We start from the raw sequence: 21,297 nt of genomic DNA on the forward strand, positions 1-21,297 counted from the left end.
TTTTTTTTTTGACCCTGACTTTTTAACAACATTGTCCCTTGTTTGGAGAGTTCGTTGGTCTTCATGGCAGTGTTTGGTTAGTGGTGCCTAGGTGTTGCAGCCTCTGGGGCCCTTCAAAAGAGGGGGGTGAATGTAATGACCGATCATGTGACACTTAAATTGCACACAGGTGGACATTTCAATAATGTGACTTCTGAAGGCAAATGGTTACACCAGAGCTTTTTATGGGCTTCATAACAAAGGGGTGAATACATACACACATGCCAATTATTATCTGTGGGTTTTTTATTTTATTTGTTTTTCCTTTCTCATAGTTTTATATGTAATTTTTCTAATTTATGCCATTCAACCAGTGCTGCTTGACTCTTATAGCAGTGGTCAGGAAATAGTGGACTGCAGTCTGGACATAAAGCAAGCTACGCTGCTGTCCGTAACGTCAACCCTGCTGCTCAGAAATCATTGGTTGCTAGGACCACCGGCATCCTAGAAGCCAATTATGTCATGTGCCCTGCCCCCTGCAGCAAATGTCTGTTCAACCCCCCCTCCCCCTGCAGCACACTTTTCCAGCTCCTGCCTGACTACAGGGACATATCCATCAGGCACACAGTTCACTTTCATGGGTTCTACTAATCTATATATAGAGGCACTATGATGGATCACTCAGATCTGCAAGGACACTCTGATGGTGTGTGGGGGGGGGGGGGGAGGATCCTGATCTTTGGGGGAACCTGCTATATTTGATCCATACAATAACTACAATCTTTCTGAGTCATAGCACAAACTTTAAAATTCAGACCTTGGCTGGAAAAAAATTTGGGGACCTGACCTCCTTAAATTACAATGTATTACCCCATGCTCTAGAGCCTGCCCAGTGTCTAGGGAAAGGGCTCTTGAGAGGTGGGGGGGGGGGGGGGTTGCCACTACAGGGAATAAGGGCATTTTTGGAAGGCATTGGTTAAAGACTGGTTCTTAACCTTTATAGAATATAGGGCAACAGGGACAAACTGCTCCTACAGAAGGAAGCTATTTGGATAGAAAGACTAAACGCACTTGTCCCTCCCGGACTCAATGAGACCAACTCCTTCAAAGCCTTCTTATAGGTACTTTATAGTCAATATTGATCCATATGATATTTATGGTATTTGTCCCCTGGTCTCTGCCTCGGCCCTTTGAAAAATATTTTTCTTCCTCTAATAATGAATAATTTTGAAAAAAAGATAAGGTGATACCGAATGTACCTGCCTTCTTTACCGTCCCTGCCCAGACAGTGACCTGCCCTGGGGCAATTGGGGTTCTGTCCCTATATTGCACATGGACAGGATAACGTATGATTGTTCTCCAGTACTTGCTTATTATAATTTCTTTTTTGTTTTATTTTGTTGTAATGCACTTGTATGTATTATATGTGCTTTTTCAAATAAATACGTTGCTTTATTCATCTTATGTAAATGGAGGCGTCTTCCTGGCTCTCTTGGACACACATGCTTGTGTCTCTAATTGATCGCTGGCCCCCTCTTTTGTGTGTGTGGGGTTTCTTTTTTCCTCCCGGCGGCTGGTGTGGCCCGGGGACAGGGAGATGCCCATCCACCTGCAATTGTTGTAGGGGGTGGGCGTCACATCCCCTGTTCTACCGACGCGAGTGTGGGGGTGGTCACATTCCCCTCCCCTGACATCTGCCTCGGTACGTGTGTGTATGGTGTCCCGCTGGGCGCAAATGCGCTGTTGGTTGGGCGGATCACGTGAGCCGGATGTCCATTACATGGGTGCGGCCATGTTTTTGGTGTCCGCTCGGCAGCAGCGCTGACGCGGGCGGATACCTCTTCACACCCTGCCGGACCACTGACCCCGCTGACGTCACACGCCGGTGATACGGCGAATGGACGTACGGCGGGGTTGGGAGATATAAATAAAGGGCGCTTTCAGCGCCTACTCACAGCGGCGACGGGACCCGGGATGCGATGAACAGAAGACACAGGGGTAAGCGACCAGCTCAGTCCATCTAAACCCTCGGGAGCTTCTAACTTATGGCCTTAAACTTACTTGCTCTTTATCTTTTTACCTTATGGACGTGCAATGTAGTGTCTGGTGGAAAACATCTATTGAATACTGAGCCAATTCAAGATGGATCGCTTGCTAGCCCTGCTTTCTAGCTAATCCCTGGCTTACCATCCCCCAGAGCTAACTAGCCTTCTGTCTTCCTTCCTCCCCCGGGATCCCCAAAACGTCTCCTCTTTGTTGTCTTAAGAGGAGGTAAAATTTGAATATTTATTCTAATAACTATACCTTCTTAGTATTCACTGTAGTGGTATTCAATACTCACGTTCACTCTTTAATGGATTCCTTTTTGGTTTCCTCCTCTCTCTGATCCCTCACGGTTCATCTTCATCTCATATCCACACTTTCCACCTCTGTTTTCTAACCATGGAATTCTCTCCATTTTGGAGTATATAGACATTCCCTTCTCTCCTCTTCACCAACTTTAATCTCACTTTAGTTCACCGTGGTGTATATATATACATATGGTTTGGCTTTTTGGTTCTTTTCCTTTGTGATGGTTTCTTTCACACTCCCTTATCTAATTTTAAATCCTTCACTTCTAATTTTGCTCATCTTTATGATTATATTTATCTCTATATACCTAGCAAACTCTTACAGCATCTCAACTCGCCGCTGGCACTGTGATTTACTTCTCCCCCAGTCGCCGGGAGGAGATTTTCTCCCCCCACACCTTTGGGTTTGACCGGGATCGGAGAGTGAGCTTGGAAAGAGAGGTAGGAACATGCCTCCATATCTAAACATTGTAATGATGACATTTCTCTCTCATGTCTCAATAAACTGTATGAACTTATATAAAAAAATTTTTTAAATTTATTTTTAAATTTATCAATATCTGTGAATTTCATATTAATTGATTCTAATGACATATTCATATTTATTTGTATATCTGCAGACTTAGGTGTTGTCCTGAGGAAGCAATTATGCGAAACTAGTTGAACAAACGCCTCAAAAGTCTCTACCAACTGTATCTTGAAACTTCGTATATATAATTTTATATGTCTTCTTTAAATAAATTGTTTTTTATGATTTATTGTCTTGATACTTATCTTCCATATACAAAATACTTTATGTGCCCCGCAACAGTCCCGATACTCGCCCCCCCCTGTCTCAATTGATGCCCCCTTTGAGAGATAGGAGACATCCATTGTTTCTCTAATCTAATCTAATGGGATGAGGGTGCACACTTATTATTATTAAATTATTATATCCTTCAAAGCATTCTTTCCTTTATAGAATATTGATGGGTAATTTATTGCTTTGCATGCAGTAACAAAGCTCAGATGTGCAGATGCCAAAAATTGTCAAAGTACGCTTTGATCTGTAACCAACTTACTTTTAAATTTTTTATTTTTTTTCCAGATTTCAAATCTGAGTGAGGAAAAGGCTACACAATGGAGGTGTCGGAGTACAGTCCCCAGCGCCACTCCCTGCTGGATGCCATCCATCGATTCAACACTGCCACGACCATCATGGATGAAACCATTATGGTTCCCAGCATGCTCCAGGACATAACCCCTGCCAAGGAGGAAAATGGAGACAACATGAATTCCAAAGACGTCGTAGAAAACAGAAACCTGTACGACTCCTACCTTCTCCTGAAATCTCTAAGGCATGACATGAAGTGGGGTGCTCACTCAGAAAATCAAATTGTGAAAAAGCGCTGCCCTGACACGGAGGACGCTCCAGAGGAAGAGACGGGAGACCTGGTGGACCAATTTCAGCACCATTTAAGGGGACTCCTAACTGTCCTGACAAAGCTGACCAAAAAGGCCAATCTTTTGACCAACTGCTATAAGAAGGAAGTGGAAATTGGAAACACGACCAATGGACCTTACTCAAAGAGCTACTACTATTAAAGAACAAAATGGCCATGTGGGCTTTTTTCTTTTATAGTGAGACTGTGTGTAGTTAGTTGATGTGGAATCCACTTTAGACTGTATGCACAGCTGCTACTTCAGCAAAACCGGTCCAAAAACGTTCCCAAAATGTCTTCAGGGCAAGGCCTCAAGCATATGGCTTCACTGGACGGCATCCATTGGGATTCAGCAGACTGTTGTAGCTTGTAGACGTACAAGTCAGGCTTGAATAGGTTTCTGGAAAACCTGTTTTCGTGCTTGGGTTTTTCTTTTATGCAGCCTGCAAGAAGAGCTCTGGCAGTATGTAGCTCAGCTACTTTGTACAATGTCTTCCCATCTTGGGGTGTGTCCTAGCTGTGTGTATTCTCTATTGCCCTTTCTTCATACAAATTGGCAAGTGGAAACCCTGCCAGTTGGTAAACATGAGATGTGTCATGTGTGTATTTTGCTACAAGCCTAAAGGCGATAAAAAAAAAAAAAAGTTTAAAGTTTGTCGTGTGGGTTCTTAATAATAAATTTTTAAATTTTTTTTTTTTATTTTTTTTCTCTCCTCAATCTTTACGCAACTTAGAACAAACTTCTGGGTATAAATGTTACACGTAAAACCAAACACTCTATATGCTTATTACTGCTCCAAAAAACTCTGTATAGTCCAAACTAGGGAAGGGTTAAAGCCAAAGATGTCAGAACTGCCCTTGCAGTTGGGCTGCACCTCAAGGGTTAAATGCGCAGAGGGGTGGGTTTAGAATGGGGGAGGGCAATGTGTACTCAAGGGGAAATTTGAGGGGTAGAATATTTGTGCTGGGAGGGGTGACTTTTTTTGGGGGGGGTAAATTTGTGCTGGGGTTTTTGGGGGTGAAAAATGTGTGCTTGGAGGGGGATTTCAGCAGGGGGTGGATTTGTACTGGGGGGGGGGGGGTTTATGCTGGGGGGACAAGCATGTAAATTAACCCAACTTTGTTTGGGGGGGGGGGTGTTTTTGCTGAAAATGCTCATACATATTGGCATGTTCTCCCTGGTCTCCAGCACTGGTCCCTATATCTCCTCGCTTACAATTCTCTGAGGGCCAGTACTGGGAGGTGGACCCAAGAGATGGTGCTTGGAGGTGGGCAGGGGGTGAAGAGGGGTGACTGACAAAGGCAGAGTACCTGCACCTACTCTGGGCTGGGGGGGGGGAATCCCAATCCCCAGCTTTTAAAGTATATGCAACCTGCATGTACAGCAATTAAATACTCAGAGGCCATTGTATATATCAATACAGTGCAGCATTAGAATTGTCCTGCTTCGAATGAGTGCTGCTGTGCACAAGATGAAATAGACTGACTTAAAAATTGTTCCCCTTTTAAATGGAGAGGGGAACAATTTGAAGAAAATATATATTTCTGTATTATAGCCGGCTAAAATGTTAGCGCTCGTGTAATAAAAATAGAAACTCTACATGGTGGTCAGTTTTGCAGTTCTTAAGCAGTGTTCAGGGGGTGTACTGTGATTGCCATGAAAAGTAAAGCATACAGTGTGAATGGAAAAGAATCCCCTTTTTTTTATAAAATAACGTTTTGCTGCTCTTCAGCCTGAAATGAAGACAGTTTGTATCCAGCTGTATTTATTCAATGCAGCTTAGAACGTCCAAGTGAAATCTAAAAATATATACGCATGCATGCATACGCACGCAGACATACGCACACAGACAGTGTCAAACTGAATTATAAAGCCAACACACTTTGAGGGAAGAGAAGCCACCTTCTGAAATTTAAAGTAAAAACAGTTTGTTTTTTTGTTTTTTATTGCATCTTACCTGATGGTGGCTGCATTTGTTTTTTCTTTGGCAGTTTTCACTTGGTGAACTTCCCTCCCCCTTTTTGGAATAAAGAGAAGGAACTATCTGAAACTGCTGAGGAAATGGAGAAACCCCCTATGAATTGGATTTTGAAGGTACTACCATCTCAAAATTATAGAAAAAATTATTGTACACAAATCAAGGATGCATGTTAATGTACAAACGCTAGCGATATCCTAAACCCAACGATGTTTCAGAGGTGAGTTGTGGTCTCCTTCAGGGGTTTTCACAGGAAGTACAGTATCTATGGGCTTTAAATAACAAGGTAATCGGCCAACAAATCCTGACATGGATTACTACATGATCATAGAGTAGTACAAAGCAAACACTTCCATCCTAATCACTAAATGGGAACATTCGAGCATCCATAAATCTTAAGTGAGGAACAAACATCATGACAAGGAACCTCCCACCGATCACATCAACCAGTTGCTGGTAAAAGTGGCTGATGAAAAATAGTGAAAGGGGACTTTCGGGAGGGTTGGACATCCCCTGTTTGCATGCCCAAGCCACTCTGAAGTCTGGGACCCCAGACAGTAGGCTGACGTGTGTACTGAGCCCCAATAAATGGAGAGTCTAGAAGGGAACAAAAGAAAACAAATTCACAAAGTGTGTATATATTTTAGTCATTTAGGATGGAAGTATTTGCTTTGTAGTACTCTATGATCATGTAGGATTTGTTGGCTGATTACCTTCTATTTAAATCTCATAGATACAGTACTTTGTGTGAAAACCCCTGATGAAGGAGACCACAACTCTCCTCCGAAATGTTGTTGGGTTTGGATATTGCGCCTTCTCGCTATTATTTGTACATTAACATGCATCCTTGATTATTTGTCTTTTCTGTGGACAACACATGTCATATTTTTCTATAATTTTGACATGGTAGTACCTTCGAAGTCCCATTTGTAAGGGGCGGGGTTGCTTTATTTCCTTTTTCGGAATAAAGGTTTTCCATGAATAACAGCTGCTCATTTTAATCACCCCTGCCAGTGTTAAGTTCTATCCATGTAAACTGATGCATTCTGCTGGCGAGTTTGTGCTGTAAAAAAAAATCACTTTCTGGATGGATCACCAAGTGACAATAGAAGGAAAAAAAAATGAATGCGGCCATCACCTTCAAGAATTGATAAACTCCAATATAATGTTTGCTTTGGTGTTTACTACTGCTTGAGGCTGGGTTCACACATGTGCAGTGCGAGCTCCGGCTCTTTTTTTTTTTTCTCTCTTCTCTCTGCGAAAAGGAAAAAGTTGTTGAGTGGTTCCTCTCCATTGTAGTGGAGGATCAGTGAGTGGTGGGGGGGTGGTGGAGGTTTAGTGAGGAGAAGGAGAGAATTTGTGTTCAGAACGGAATGCATCTGTGAATTCTTCCTCTAGAAGATAATGTGCTTGTAATTCGCACCGCAATACCCAGAAAATGCACACATGTTAACCAGATGCATTCAAATGAATGTATTTTAAAATGTCCTGCAAATTGGATGCGGTGTAATTCGCATGTGCGTTAATGGTAATCGAACCACAACAGACTGTACTAAGGGATCTGGCAACAGTTGGATTAGCAGGGACCCTTTGAATTTCAATCCAGGTATGGCCAATCCTGATTGGAAGGGGGGGGGAAGTCACAGGACTGTTGGTAAAACTAACTTTCGATCAGCCAGCGGGAGATGCTAGTCTTCATTAAACCTGGGTCCCTTAGCGCAATTTGTGGTTCTATTAACCGCTTCAGCCTTGGAAGGTTTTACATACACACACACACCCTCCCCCCAATTATTTTGGTGGTATTTGATCACCTCTTTGGTTTTTATTTATACAAAAAAGACCAATTTTGAGAAAAAAAATGATTTTTAATTTCTACTATAAAACATATCCAGTAATGAAACTAATTTTATTCATCAATTTAGGTAATCTATTCTTCTACATATATTTGGTAAAAAAAATAAAATCATATTTATTTGCGCAAAAGTCTACAAAATGGGAGGATATATTTATGGACTCTTAATTATTTTATTACTGGTAATGGTGGCAATCAGCAATTTTTAGTGGGACTGCGGCAGACAAATCTGACCCCCAGTGACACTTTTTGGTCTCCAGTGACATCAATGCAGTGTTCAGTCCTATAAAAAATAAAATAATGAACCGATAAATGTCACTGGCAAGGAAGGGGTTAGCTCTAGGGGGTGATCAAAGGGTTAGCTGAGTTCCCTGGTTGTGTTCTAGCGGTAAGGGCGGGGGGGGGAGAGATGGGCTCCCTGGGACAACACAGAGATTGCTGTTCCTGATCACTAGGAACAGCAGATCTCCATGTTCTCCCCTGTCAGAACGGGGATCTCCCCGTTCTACATCTTGGTGCAGTGATTGTGGGTGACATCGAGTCTACCGGACCCGTGTGAATTGGGTCCAGAGTATCTTTTGCTTGAAACGACACACATGTATATGTGTGGTGGGCGGTCTTAAAGTGGTTAAAGGAAAAGTTTACAGCTGTGACCATAAGTTTTGAGAATGACACAAATATGAAATTTTCAGAAAGTCTGCAGTTTTTCTGATGGCAATTTGCATATATTCCAGAATGTTACGAAGAGCGATCAGATGAATTGCAAAGTCCCTCTTTTTCATGAAAATGAACTTAATCCCTTAAAAAAAAAAAAAAAAAACAACAACATTTCAGGACTGTCTCCTCCAGTTGATTCAGTTGCAGGATCGGGAACCACCAGTGCAGAACTTGCTCAGGAAGGTGTGAGGACATTGACACACACAGTGAGAAGAAGACTTTTGGAGGATGGCCTGGTGTCAAGAAGAGCAGCAAAGAAGCCGCTTCTCTCCAGGAAAAGCATCAGGGCCAGACTGATATTCTACGAGAAATACAGGGATTGGACTGCTAAAGTCATTTTCCCTGATGAATTCCCTTTCTGATTGTTTGGGGCATCAAGAAAAAACCTTGTTCGGAGAAGCAAAGTTGAGCACTACCATCATTCCCGTGTCATGCCAACAGTAAAGCATCCTGAGACCATTCATATGTGGGGTTGCTTCTCAACCAAGGCAGTGGGCTCACTTACAATTTTCCCTAAAAAACACAGCCATGACTTGAGAATGGTTCAAGAACATCCTCCGAGAGTAACGTCTTCAAACCATCCAAGAACAGTTTGGAAATGAACAATGCCTTTTCCAGCATGATGGCACACCTTGCCATAAGGCAAAAGTGATAACTGAGTGGCTTGGGGAATAAAACATGAACATTTTGGGTCCATGGCCTAGAAACTCCCCAGACCTTAATCCCATTGAGAACTTGTGATCAATCCTCAAGAGGCAAGTGAACTAAATAACTCCCACAAATTCTGACAAACGCCAAGCATTGGTTATGCAAGAATGGGCTTCCATCAGTCAGGATGTGGCCCAGAAGTTGACAACATGCCAGGGCTAAGGGCTTGAAAAAGATGGGTCAACATCAACACTGCAAATATTGACTCTTTACATAAACGTCATGTCATTGTCAATAAAAGCCTTTCAGACTTTTGAAATGCTTGTAATTATACTTCAGTATACCATAGTAACATCTTACAAAAGACCTAAAAACACAGAAGCAGCAGACTTGTGAAAATTAGTATGTGTCATTCTCAAAACTTTTGGCCACGGCTGTACTTTAACAACATGTTACACACGCGTGTAACATGAAACATGTTCCAAATGTAGTAAGGTCTCCAGCCTCCTTCAGTCTAATGGGAACCTCCAGGGTCAGAGATAGCCAACACCCTTCTGTATATGGTGAGTTGTAAGGCATAGTGGGCGCAAGGTGGATAAAGTTATTGGGCACCAGACACTTCTTGAATGCAAAAGAGATGTTTATTTCTCTTACAAACCTTTTTTGGGGTAAAGAGGTCTAGGGCCAGGACACACTTATGTAGTTGCAAGTTTAATTAGCAGACTGTGAGACTTCAATAGGAAGAAACAAGTGCAGGGAAAGGCCTCCAGCAAGACGCCACATCTGCATGTGTAGGAATACTGTCTCCTAAAGCAACAGTCTTTAACAGTTCCTAACACAAAGCGTAGGAGTTCCTTCACTTTCTCTACAACTTCTCCTTGTAGTTCTTCAGCAAATGGAGTTCCCGGTCTCTCACTAGAACCGCAGATTCACTGCCACTGAATCCCTTGAGCTCCTTCATGGTAGTATCTTCCTCAAGCGTCACCCCCCGCCTCTCTACTGGGGCCCTAGCTTGGCACTACCGATACTTCTCAAGCTTCACCCCATTGACCTGCTCTGTCCCTGGCTTGGCACACAAGGCTGCTCTGCAAGCGTCACCTCCACTGGCTGGGTCCTTGGCTTGAAGTTTCCCGATTCTCCACCGTGCCCATTTGGTGAGAATGTGGTTACGGTTCTTGCTTCAGTTACTGTGGTCCCTGGTAATAAGGTGGTTGGTCCCTTAATGGCGACAGATTCCCTTCTACCTCCGACCACAACAGGTTCTCCGGGCCAACAGGACTGTCACTTCTGGTTGGACTGCAAGCCACAATACCAACCCTGCACTGCTCTCTTGCTTCTGGATAGGCCCTCAGACAGCCTAGCAGCCAGATATGCCTGGGATAGGCCCAATCTCCAGTCTAGCAGCCCAGGGCAATCGAACACACGTCCACCCAAACAGCCATCCAGGTGGCACAGAACACAGATCACCTGACTCCACCCATATATATAGGCTTTCCCAGCAGGCCAAGATCCAAGAAAACCCCTGCCCATTGGCTGAAATCCCCCATATACCCACAACCTGGGCTTGGCTTGCCCTTCTCGTACCTAGTACCACCAAGTACACGGGCCACCTAGCGGTAGAAGAGAAAAGTGCAACAAGGCCAAACTTAGGGAGAAATCAACAGATCTCTAACAATCAACCAGCATAACTACTCTTGGCAAGAAAATTTGTGAGGCGCAAACCCTGCCTAAACTCCAGGGTGCTACACAAAGGACCAAACGCCATCTCCCCATGAACCCCCCTCCCCCCAAGAGAAATCAATTGCCCAGCATGAAAAGAGGACAAAACAGAAGCAGTATTGCTATGAACTGTGACCATGCACAAGTTCCTAGAGCCTGTAAGATCAGTGCAAATGTTATTTCATCTGTTGAAACTTACTGTCTACTGTATTAGTGTATAAACAATCTTTGTTTTAGAGAAGCAATGATATTTAAAAAAAAAAAAAAAGTGGAGAATGCGGGCATCGATCCCGCTACCTCTCACATGCTAAGCGAGCGCTCTACCATTTGAGCTAATTCCCCTGATGGATGGGGCCAACACATAACAAGAAACCAGCAGAGGGCAGTGTGTTGACTTCTCAGAAAACCAGCAGAGGGCAGTATGCTGATCTTACCCCTTTTAGACCTGAATAGAATCTTGGTGAAAATTCTATATGCATATGGGAATACTGGGTTTGAGTAAAGAACGCAGAGGAGTGTAGCTTTACATCAGTAGAGAAATCATCAGTTCAGCATGGAAGACGAAAACAGAGAATTAGCTTTTACCCCTGCAGCCGCCATCACATTTAAAATTGGCATGGCTGTGTACTTGCTCACAGTTGCTTCATTCATTCATTCACTATCAATCATTGGGGGGCATTTACTAAAACTGGTGCACACAGAATCTGGTGCAGCTGTGCATAGTAACCAACCTAGCTTCTAGGGCAGTGATATGCAATTAGGGGAGCTCCAGCTGTTGCAGAACTACAAGTCCCATGAGGCACTGCAAGACTCTGACAGCCACAGGCATGACACCCAGAGGCAGAGGCATGATGGGACTTGTAGTTTTGCAACAGCTGGAGGTCCACTAATTACATATCCCCGTTCTAGGGTCCTAGGTTTAGTAACACTTTAATTTGCTGGTGACGGGGACCAAAGCTCGGTGAAGAAACTGGCTGGGTGAGGACGGTGCTGGATCCAGCTGCAGGTTTTGTTGCTGCTGAATTTAAATATTTCAATAGATGAAAGCAAAAACGCTTTAATATTAGAGAAATTTCACCTGAAATACGATTATACACTTTTGCAAGGTTGGCAGTGAAGTAAAAACTTCCCGTCCCTGGGTGGGCTTGAACCACCAACCTTTCGGTTAACAGCCGAACGCGCTAACCGATTGCGCCACAGAGACTTATGCTGTGTTGGGTGATTGGACGAGGTAAACCTAACTCTTCAAAGGGAATTGGAATTGAAATTGGATCTGGAATAGTTGTTAAAGTGGTTGTGTAGTCAATTTTGATACTTTTACCTACAGGAAAGCCTATAATAAGGCTTACCTGTAGGTAAAAAAAAAAATATCTCCTAAACCTGTACGGTTTAGGAGATATAGATTCTTGGCTGAAAGTCCTGCAGACGCTGGACCCTGCCGAAAAGAAATCTCCCGCGCGCATGCACGGGAGTGACGATATCGTGGCTCCGGCCACTCACAGCTCCGGTGCCGTGATACCCGGAAGAAAAACGCAGAGGTAACATGTCAGCTCCCTCGGCGTGGATCGGGCCAGATGTCGGGGCCTGAGCTGGTATGCGGTGCATACTAGCTCATTATGCCTTTTCCTTTGCAGGTGAGTAAAAAAATAAATAAAAATTCAGCGGGTATACAACCGCTTTAAAGTAATTTAATTGGACATTGTAAATAAAAAGAGCAGTCAATAAAAATAAAATTTGAGTTTCAAAAGAACATTGGTTCCACTGGGGCTCGAACCCAGGACCTTCTGCGTGTAAAGCAGACGTGATAACCGCTACACTATGGAACCTGCCTGTTTCTATTGTAGCCTGACTTTCCAAAAAGGGATGGGTAAACCATCATAAAGATAATTATGTGTTCTCTTCACAAAAGTATTGTAAAAAAGAAGATAAGGGGAGGTGCCACCTAAGTGTAGTATTTAAAATGTCAGCATTTACTGCACAGGCATAAGAACACTTAGCCCCTGTACACACGGTCGGAGATTTCCACAACCAAATCCGTCGGATTTTGTCCGTCGGATCTTGTCCGAAACTGTTGCATTCACACGGTCGGACAAAGTTGGCGAAAAATGCGATCTTTCAGAACGTGATGATGTAATTTCGTTACGATGGGACTACATTCAGGCTAGTAGCCAATAGCTTTGATGTAGGAATTTGATCTGAGCATGCGTGGCACTTGGTCCGATCAAAATTCTCTACACATGATCGGAGTATGTCCGATCGGCCCAGTTGGTCGGGAAATATTTCCAACATGTTGGAAAATTAGGTCCGACGGATATTCCGATGGAATCAGTCCGATGCATACCACACACAGTCGGATTATCCGACGACACGGTCCGATAGGACACATTCCGACGGATTCTCCGACCGTGTGTACAAGGGCTTAGAAGAAGCAGTCTTGTGATAGCCACCTTCCAGCAGGATTTCACAAGCAGTCCAAAGGGCTGGAATGAGATGTAACCAGGCTGGGACACCTTTCCATCCAGAGATGTAAAGATCTCCACGATAACAAGGGTGGACCATGGAAGTGACGTCACCAGAAAGGTCGGCAGTCGGGACTGAGGCTGTCAAAGTAATAGGCTACGAGCTTGGAGCTCACAGATTCTTCCAATAGCAGTTATAATATCCTCAGATGGTACTTTGAGTGGACCTTCTGGCTTTAGGTCAGTTTCAAGCCATAGTAGAAGTTGTACTTCTGGAACTTTATCTTTGCACTGCTGAGGTGGAGCATTTTACTTGGCAGACCAAGTGAGATACATAACTTCAGACCTAAACGAAAAACAGATTGCTCTACAAATGCAGAAAAAAAAAAATGTTGAGATTACAGCCTTGTTGGCTGTCTCTGTTTTTGTCTTCTTTTCATGCTGGGCGGTTGATTTCTCTATTCATGTAGAACTATGTTCTTCATTGACATTTTTACCCAGACCCTTGTGTGCTCAGGCCTAAAACCGTCTCGAATTGAGCACACTGCCCCCTGTTGGTTCCTTATACAGTTTTCTGCAACATCGTTCAGGGGAATTAGCTCAAATGGTAGAGCGCTTGCTTAGCATGTGAGAAGTAGCGTGATCAATGCCCACATTCTCCAATTGTTTATTTGTCTTTGTAAATTCGTTTTTATTGGATTTCAAAAAGCATAGTTATACAAAGCAAACGCCTATTGGCCATACCCAGGCTTAAACAAACACAATATAACCTAACAAAGCTTGAAATTGCAACCAATGCCCTATGACAAATTAATTTACTCCACTGAAGGCACCATGAATAACATACAAAGAGGATTGATCCTACAATGCTCTGAAACAAGCCATTACCATTCCCAAGGAAATACTACCAGAAGTGCTAGAGGGACATGGGAATGGAAGCCACCGTCACCTTGGATTCAGTCCAAACATCCCAGACCTTGAAAAACATATTTGGGCATCCTCTAGACCAGGCTTTCTCAACCTTTTCAACACAGAGGAACCCTTGAAATAGCTCTCCAGTCTCGAGGAACCCCTGCTAAAAATTCTAAATTTACAACTCATGATACATTAGTGTGATGGTCAGTGGGAAGAATGGTCCTTACACTTGTGGCCATTGGGAAGAAGTACTCCCTTACAGATAGCTAAAAGGTCAATGGTGTCAGTGGGAACTTATCTGAAAGGCAGAAATTGCCCAAAGCTGATGGAACCCCTAGTAACCTCTAGAGGAACCCTAGTTGAGAATCACTGCTCTAGCCTCATATGTATATTTATACAGTGGTACCATTTTATTAACTATGGACTTCCAGAAATCAGATGTAGGAGTCTGAGGGGATTTCCATTCAAGGAGAATAGACGAGCGTAGAAAAGTAACAGTCCCAGTTGATTTCTGTACTCTTGTAGAACTATATTCTTCAGCATTCTTAAACAAGCATAGTTGCCCCTATGGAATTTTCCTCAAGACCCCTAAGTTTTTAGATCTGAAAAGGGTAAGATGATATAGAAATTTCCCTGATTCAGCACACTGCCCTCTGCAGGTTTCTTAGTGGGACACCTTTCCGTCCAGAGATGTCCACGCTAACCAGCGCGGACCGCGGAAGTGACGTCATCGAAACACGGCAGCAGTTGGGATCAAGGCTGTCAAAGTAATAGGCTACACGCTCAGAGCTCACAGCTTCTATTGGCCTCAAAAAAGTTATGCTGAGCCAAACAGCAGTTATAATATCCTCAGATGGTACGTTGGGTCGACCTTCTGGCTTTAGGACAGTTTCAAGTGATACTAGAAGTGGTCATTCTGGAAATTTATCTTGCATTACTGAGGTGGAGAATTTTCTTTTTACTTGACAAACCAAGTGAGATATATAACTTCTTCATTCTTCTAGATTGTAAGCTCTAACGAGCAGGGCCCTCTGATCCCTCCTGTATTGATTTGTATTGTAGTGTACTGCTTACCCTCATATTGTAAAGCGCTGCGCAAACTGTTGGCGCTATATAAATCCTGAATAATAATAATTATTCGTAGCTCCTTCATTATTCTTAGCTGAACACAGTGTCTTCTATGGCCTTTTCACCCAGACCCTTGTGTGCTCAGGCCTAAAACCTTCTCAGATTTAGCACACTGCTGAAGAATATAGTTCTACAAGAGTACAGAAATCAACTGGGACTATTACTGTTCTACGCTCGTCTATTCTCCTTGAATGGAAATCCCCTCAGGCTCCTAAATCTGATTTCTGGAAGTCCATAGTTAATAAAATGGTACCACTGTATAAATATGCATATGAGTCTAGAGCAGTGATTCTCAACTAGGGTTCCTCCAGAGGTTGCTAGGGGTTCTTCCAGCATTGGGCAATTTCTGCCTTTCAGATAAGTTCCCACTGACACTATTGATCCTTTTAGCTATCTGTAAGGAGGTAATTCTTCCCAATGACCACAAGTGTAAGGACCATTCTTCCCACTGACCATCACAATGTATCATGAGTTGTAAATTTTGAATTTTTAGCAGGGGTTCCACTCGAGACCGGAGAGCTATTTCAAGGGTTCCTCTGTGTTGAAAAGGTTGAGAAAGCCTGGTCTTGAGGATGCCCAAATATGTTTTTCAAGGTCTGGGATGTTTGGACTGAATCCAAGGTAATGGTGGCTTCCATTCCCATGTCCCTCTAGCACTTCTGGTAGTATTTCCTTGGGAATGGTAATGGCTTGTTTTAGAGCATTGTAGGATCAATCCTCTTTGTATGTTATTCATGGTGCCTTCAGCAGAGTAAATTAATTTGTCATAGGGCATTGGTTCCTATTTCAAGCTTTGTTAGGTTATATTGTGTTTGTTTAAGCCTGGGTGTGACCAATAGGCATTTGTTTTGTATAACTATGCTTTTTGATATCCAATAAAAGAGTTTACAAAGACAAAAAAATGATTGGAGAATGCAGGCATCGATCCCGCTACCTCTCACATGCTAAGCGAGCGCTCTACCATTTGAGCTAATTCCCCTGCACAATGGTGAAGGAGACTGTATAGGGAACCAACAGGGGGCAGTGTGCTCAATTCGAGACGGTTTTAGACCTGAGCACACAAGGGTCTGGGTAAAAATGTCAACGAAGAACATAGTTCTACATGAATAGAGAAATCAACCGCCCAGCATGAAAAGAAGACAAAAACAGAGACAAACTTGTTACACACTGTAATCTCAATAATTTTTTATTTATTTTTTTGCATTTGTAGAGCAGTCTGTTTTTCGTTTAGGTCTGAAGTTATGTATCTCACTTGGTTTGTCAAGTAAAAAGAAAATGCTCCACCTCAGCGATGCGAGATAAATTTCCAGAATTACCACTTCTAGTATCACAGTCTCGAGGAACCCCTGCTAAAAATTCGAAATTTACAACTCATGATACATTAGTGTGATGGTCAGTGGGAAGAATGGTCCTTACACTTGTGGCCATTGGGAAGAATTACTCCCTTACAGATAGCTAAAAGGTCAATGGTGTCAGTGGGAACTTATCTGAAAGGCAGAAATTGCCCAATGCTGGAGGAACCCCTAGTAACCTCTGGAGGAACCCTAGTTGAGAATCACTGCTCTAGACTCATATGTATATTTATACAGTGGTACCATTTTATTAACTATGGACTTCCAGAAATCAGATGTAGGAGCCTGAGGGGATTTCCATTCAAGGAGAATAGACGAGCGTAGAACAGTAACACTCCCAGTTGATTTCTGTACTCTTGTAGAACTATATTCTTCAGCATTCTTAAACAAGCATAGTTGCCCCTATGGAATTTTCCTCAAGACCCCTAAGTGTTTAGATCTGAAAAGGGTAAGATGATATAGAAATTTCCCTGATTCAGCACACTGCCCTCTGCAGGTTTCTTAGTGGGACACCTTTACGTCCAGAGATCTCCATGCTAACCAGCGTGGACAACGGAAGTGACGTCACCGGAACAGGGCACCGGTTGGGATCGAGGCTGTCAAAGTAATAGGCTACACGCTCAGAGCTCACAGCTTCTACTGGCCTCAAAAAAAGTTATGCTGAGCCAACAGCAGTTATAATATCCTCAGATGGTACGTTGGGTCAACCTTCTGGCTTTAGGACAGTTTCAAGTGATACTAGAAGTGGTCATTCTGGAAATGTATCTTGCATTACTGAGGTGGAGCATTTTCTTTTTACTTGACAAACCAAGTGAGATACATAACTTCAGACCTAAACAAAAAACAGACTACTCTACAAATGCAAAAAAAATTAAAAAATTATTGAGATTACAGTGTGTAACAAGTTTGTCTCTGTTTTTGTCTTCTTTTCATTATGGGCGGTTGATTTCTCTATTCATGTAGAACTATGTTCTTCGTTGACATTTTTACCCAGACCCTTGTGTGCTCAGGCCTAAACCTGTCTCGGATTGAGCACACTGCCCCCTGTTGGTTCCTTATACAGTTTGAATCACCATCATTCAGGGGAATTAGCTCAAATGGTAGAGCGCTCGCTTAGCATGTGAGAGGTAGCGTGATCAATGCCCGCATTGTCCAGTTGTTTATTTGTCTTTGTAAATTTGTTTTTATTGGATTTCAAAAAGCATAGTTATACAAAACAAAAGCCTATTGGCCATACCCAGGCTTAAACAAACACAATATAACCTAACAAAGCTTGAAATAGCAACCAATGCCCTATGGCAAATTAATTTACTCCACTGAAGGCACCATGAATAACATACAAAGAGGATTGATCCTACAATGCTCTGAAACAAACCATTACCATTCCCAAGGAAATACTACCAGAAGTGCTAGAGGGACATGGGAATGGAAGCCACCGTCACCTTGGATTCAGTCCAAACATCCCAGACCTTGAAAAACATATTTGGGCATCCTCTAGACCAGGCTTTCTCAACCTTTTCAACACAGAGGAACCCTTGAAATAGCTCTCCAGTCTCGAGGAACCCCTGCTAAAAATTCTAAATTTACAACTCATGATACATTAGTGTAATGGTCAGTGGGAAGAATGGTCCTTACACTTGTGGCCATTGGGAAGAAGTACTCCCTTACAGATAGCCAAAAGGTCAATGGTGTCAGTGGGAACTTATCTGAAAGGCAGAAATTGCCCAAAGCTGATGGAACCCCTAGTAACCTCTAGAGGAACCCTAGTTGAGAATCACTGCTCTAGCCTCATATGTATATTTATACAGTGGTACCATTTTATTAACTATGGACTTCCAGAAATCAGATGTAGGAGCCTGAGGGGATTTCCATTCAAGGAGAATAGACGAGCGTAGAAAAGTAACAGTCCCAGTTGATTTCTGTACTCTTGTAGAACTATATTCTTCAGCATTCTTAAACAAGCATAGTTGCCCTATGGAATTTTCCTCAAGACCCCTAAGTTTTTAGATCTGAAAAGGGTAAGATGATATAGAAATTTCCCTGATTCAGCACACTGCCCTCTGCAGGTTTCTTAGTGGGACACCTTTCCGTCCAGAGATGTCCACGCTAACCAGCGCGGACCGCGGAAGTGACGTCATCGAAACACGGCAGCAGTTGGGATCGAGGCTGTCAAAGTAATAGGCTACACGCTCAGAGCTCACAGCTTCTATTGGCCTCAAAAAAGTTATGCTGAGCCAAACAGCAGTTATAATATCCTCAGATGGTACGTTGGGTCGACCTTCTGGCTTTAGGACAGTTTCAAGTGATACTAGAAGTGGTCATTCTGGAAATTTATCTTGCATTACTGAGGTGGAGAATTTTCTTTTTACTTGACAAACCAAGTGAGATATATAACTTCTTCATTCTTCTAGATTGTAAGCTCTAACGAGCAGGGCCCTCTGATCCCTCCTGTATTGATTTGTATTGTAAGTGTACTGCTTACCCTCATATTGTAAAGCGCTGCGCAAACTGTTGGCGCTATATAAATCCTGAATAATAATAATTATTCGTAGCTCCTTCATTATTCTTAGCTGAACACAGTGTCTTCTATGGCCTTTTCACCCAGACCCTTGTGTGCTCAGGCCTAAAACCTTCTCAGATTTAGCACACTGCCCCTGTTGATTACCTACAAACTTTCAAACATTAGTAGTCTGGGGAATTAGCTCAAATGGTAGAGCGCTAGAACGGGGATATGTAATTAGCGGACCTCCAGCTGTTGCAAAACTACAAGTCCCATCATGCCTCTGCCTCTGGGTGTCATGCCTGTGGCTGTCAGAGTCTTGCTATGCCTCATGGGACTTGTAGTTCTGCAGCAGCTGGAGCTCCCCTAAATGCATATCCCTGCCCTAGAAGCTAGGTTGGTTACTATGCACAGCTGCACCAGATTCTGTGTGCACCAGTTTTAGTAAATCCCCCCCAATGATTGATAGTGAATGAATGAATGAAGCAACTGTGAGCAAGTACAGAGCCATGCCAATTTTAAATGTGATGGCGACTGCAGGGGTAAAAGCTAATTCTTTGTTTTCGTCTTCCATGCTGAGCTGATGATTTCTCTACTGATGTAAAGCTACACTCCTCTGCGTTCTTTACTCAAACCCAGTATCCCATATGCATATGGAATTTTCACCAAGATTCTATTCAGGTCTAAAAGGGGTAAGATCAGCATACTGCCCTCTGCTGGTTTTCTGAGAAGTCAACATACTGCCCTCTGCTGGTTTCTTGTTATGACTTGGCCCCATTCATCAGGGGAATTAGCTCAAATGGTAGAGCGCTCGCTTAGCATGTGAGAGGTAGCGGGATCGATGCCCGCATTGTCCAAATGTTTTTTTTTGTAAATGATTCCAAAAGGTATAGTTATAAAAAACAAAGCCTATTGGCCATACCCAGGCTTAAACAAACAGAATATGACCTAACAAAACAACTTAACACAGCTGAAATGGCAACCAACGCCCTAGGGCAATTTAACTTACTCCACTGAAGGCACCATAAATAACATACAACGAGGATTGATCTCACAGTGCTCTGAAAAAGAGCCATAACCAATCCCAAGGAAATGCTACCAGAAGCACTAGGGGGTCATGGGAATGGAAGCCACAGAGACTTCTGTTGGGTTGTGTGATATAACAAGGTAAACCTTACTCTTCAAAGGGAGCCCGAAAATCTCAGACCTTGAAAAATGTAGACTCATATGTATAAAATTTATACAGTGGTACAATTTTATTAACTATGGACTTCCAGAAATCAGATGCAGGAGCCTGAGGGGATTTCCATTTAAAGGGGTTGTAAAGGTTTGTTTTTTATTTTCTAAATAGGTTCCTTTAAGCTAGTGCATTGTTGGTTCACTTACCTTTTCCTTCGATTTCCCTTCTAAATGTTTTTTTTTTCTTTGTTTTCTTTGTCTGAATTTCTCACTTCCTGTTCCTCCTCAGTAAGCTGTTCAGTAAGCTGTTCTGGCTGATTAACCACTTGCCGACCGCCGCACGCCGATGTACGTCGGCAGAATGGCACGGGCAGGCATAAGGGCTTACATGTACGTCCTTGCCTGCCCGCCGGTCGGGGGCCCGATCGGGCCCCCGCCCGGTGTCTGCGGCGGTCGGTATTCGTTGGGGAGGGATCACGGACGAGGGGACGGCCATTCATTCATGGCCACCCCCTCTCGATTGCTCCCGGCGAATGAAAATGTCCGGTGACATCACTTCCTCTCCTGTAATGTAAACACAGGAGAGGAAGTGATGCATTCTCTCCTCCGTGTCAGTAGTTTTCGTTCCGGCACCGAGGAGAGAGGTTCGGTGAGTTGCACCAACACACCCCACATACAGTAGAACATGCCAGGCACACTCACACCCCCCCCTTTACCCCCGATCACCCCCCAATTACCCCTGCCCCCCCAGTCACAGTGACACCAATTGCTTTTTTTTTTTTTTTTTGCATTGGTGTCATTTGTGACTGTAGTAACTGTTAGGGCAGTTAGGGTTAGCCCCCTTCAGTTCTAATGTGCCCCCCTAACCCCCCCAATAAAGGTTTAACCCCGTGATCACCCCTCGTCGCCAGTGTCACTAAGGCTGGGTTCACATTGCAGCGGTTTATGAGAACGAATGTGATTCGCACCGCACTGCAGTGCAAATCACATCCGATCTCTGTGCGATTCGAGTTCAGCCATACAGATAGTATGGCTGAATTCGTGTCGCACCCGCCGCACCCGCCGCAAATTCGCACGGGACCCTTTTTTTGGCCCGCA

General features: G+C 43.3%; 1 protein-coding gene and 2 non-coding genes across 5 annotated transcripts in view; 1 reads left to right on the top strand and 2 right to left on the bottom strand.

Annotated features, from left to right (window-relative positions):
- Positions 1–4,442, top strand: part of LOC143986483 (mid1-interacting protein 1-B-like) — a 44,409-nt gene extending 39,967 nt beyond the window's left edge. For all 3 annotated transcript variants that reach the window (XM_077484834.1, XM_077484827.1, XM_077484842.1), the window contains exon 2: positions 3,418–4,442. In XM_077484834.1, the coding sequence (XP_077340960.1) occupies positions 3,450–3,914 (465 nt within the window). In that variant the 5' untranslated portion in view covers positions 3,418–3,449 and the 3' untranslated portion in view covers positions 3,915–4,442. The remainder of the gene's footprint in view (positions 1–3,417) is intronic.
- A 7,354-nt stretch (positions 4,443–11,796) lies between these two features.
- TRNAN-GUU (transfer RNA asparagine (anticodon GUU)) lies at positions 11,797–11,870 on the bottom strand. Its single transcript has one exon. It is a non-coding gene; the product is annotated as a tRNA-Asn (tRNA).
- Positions 11,871–12,419: 549 nt separating this feature from the next.
- On the bottom strand, positions 12,420–12,492 carry TRNAV-UAC (transfer RNA valine (anticodon UAC)). Its single transcript has one exon. It is a non-coding gene; the product is annotated as a tRNA-Val (tRNA).
- Between the last annotated feature and the right edge of the window lie 8,805 nt (positions 12,493–21,297).

The sequence above is a fragment of the Lithobates pipiens genome, unplaced genomic scaffold (genome assembly GCF_037356315.1).
Source record: "Lithobates pipiens isolate NorthernLeopardFrog02 unplaced genomic scaffold, aLitPip1_a1.2 Scaffold_1, whole genome shotgun sequence".
In the NCBI taxonomy this organism is placed as follows: Eukaryota; Metazoa; Chordata; class Amphibia; order Anura; family Ranidae; genus Lithobates; species Lithobates pipiens.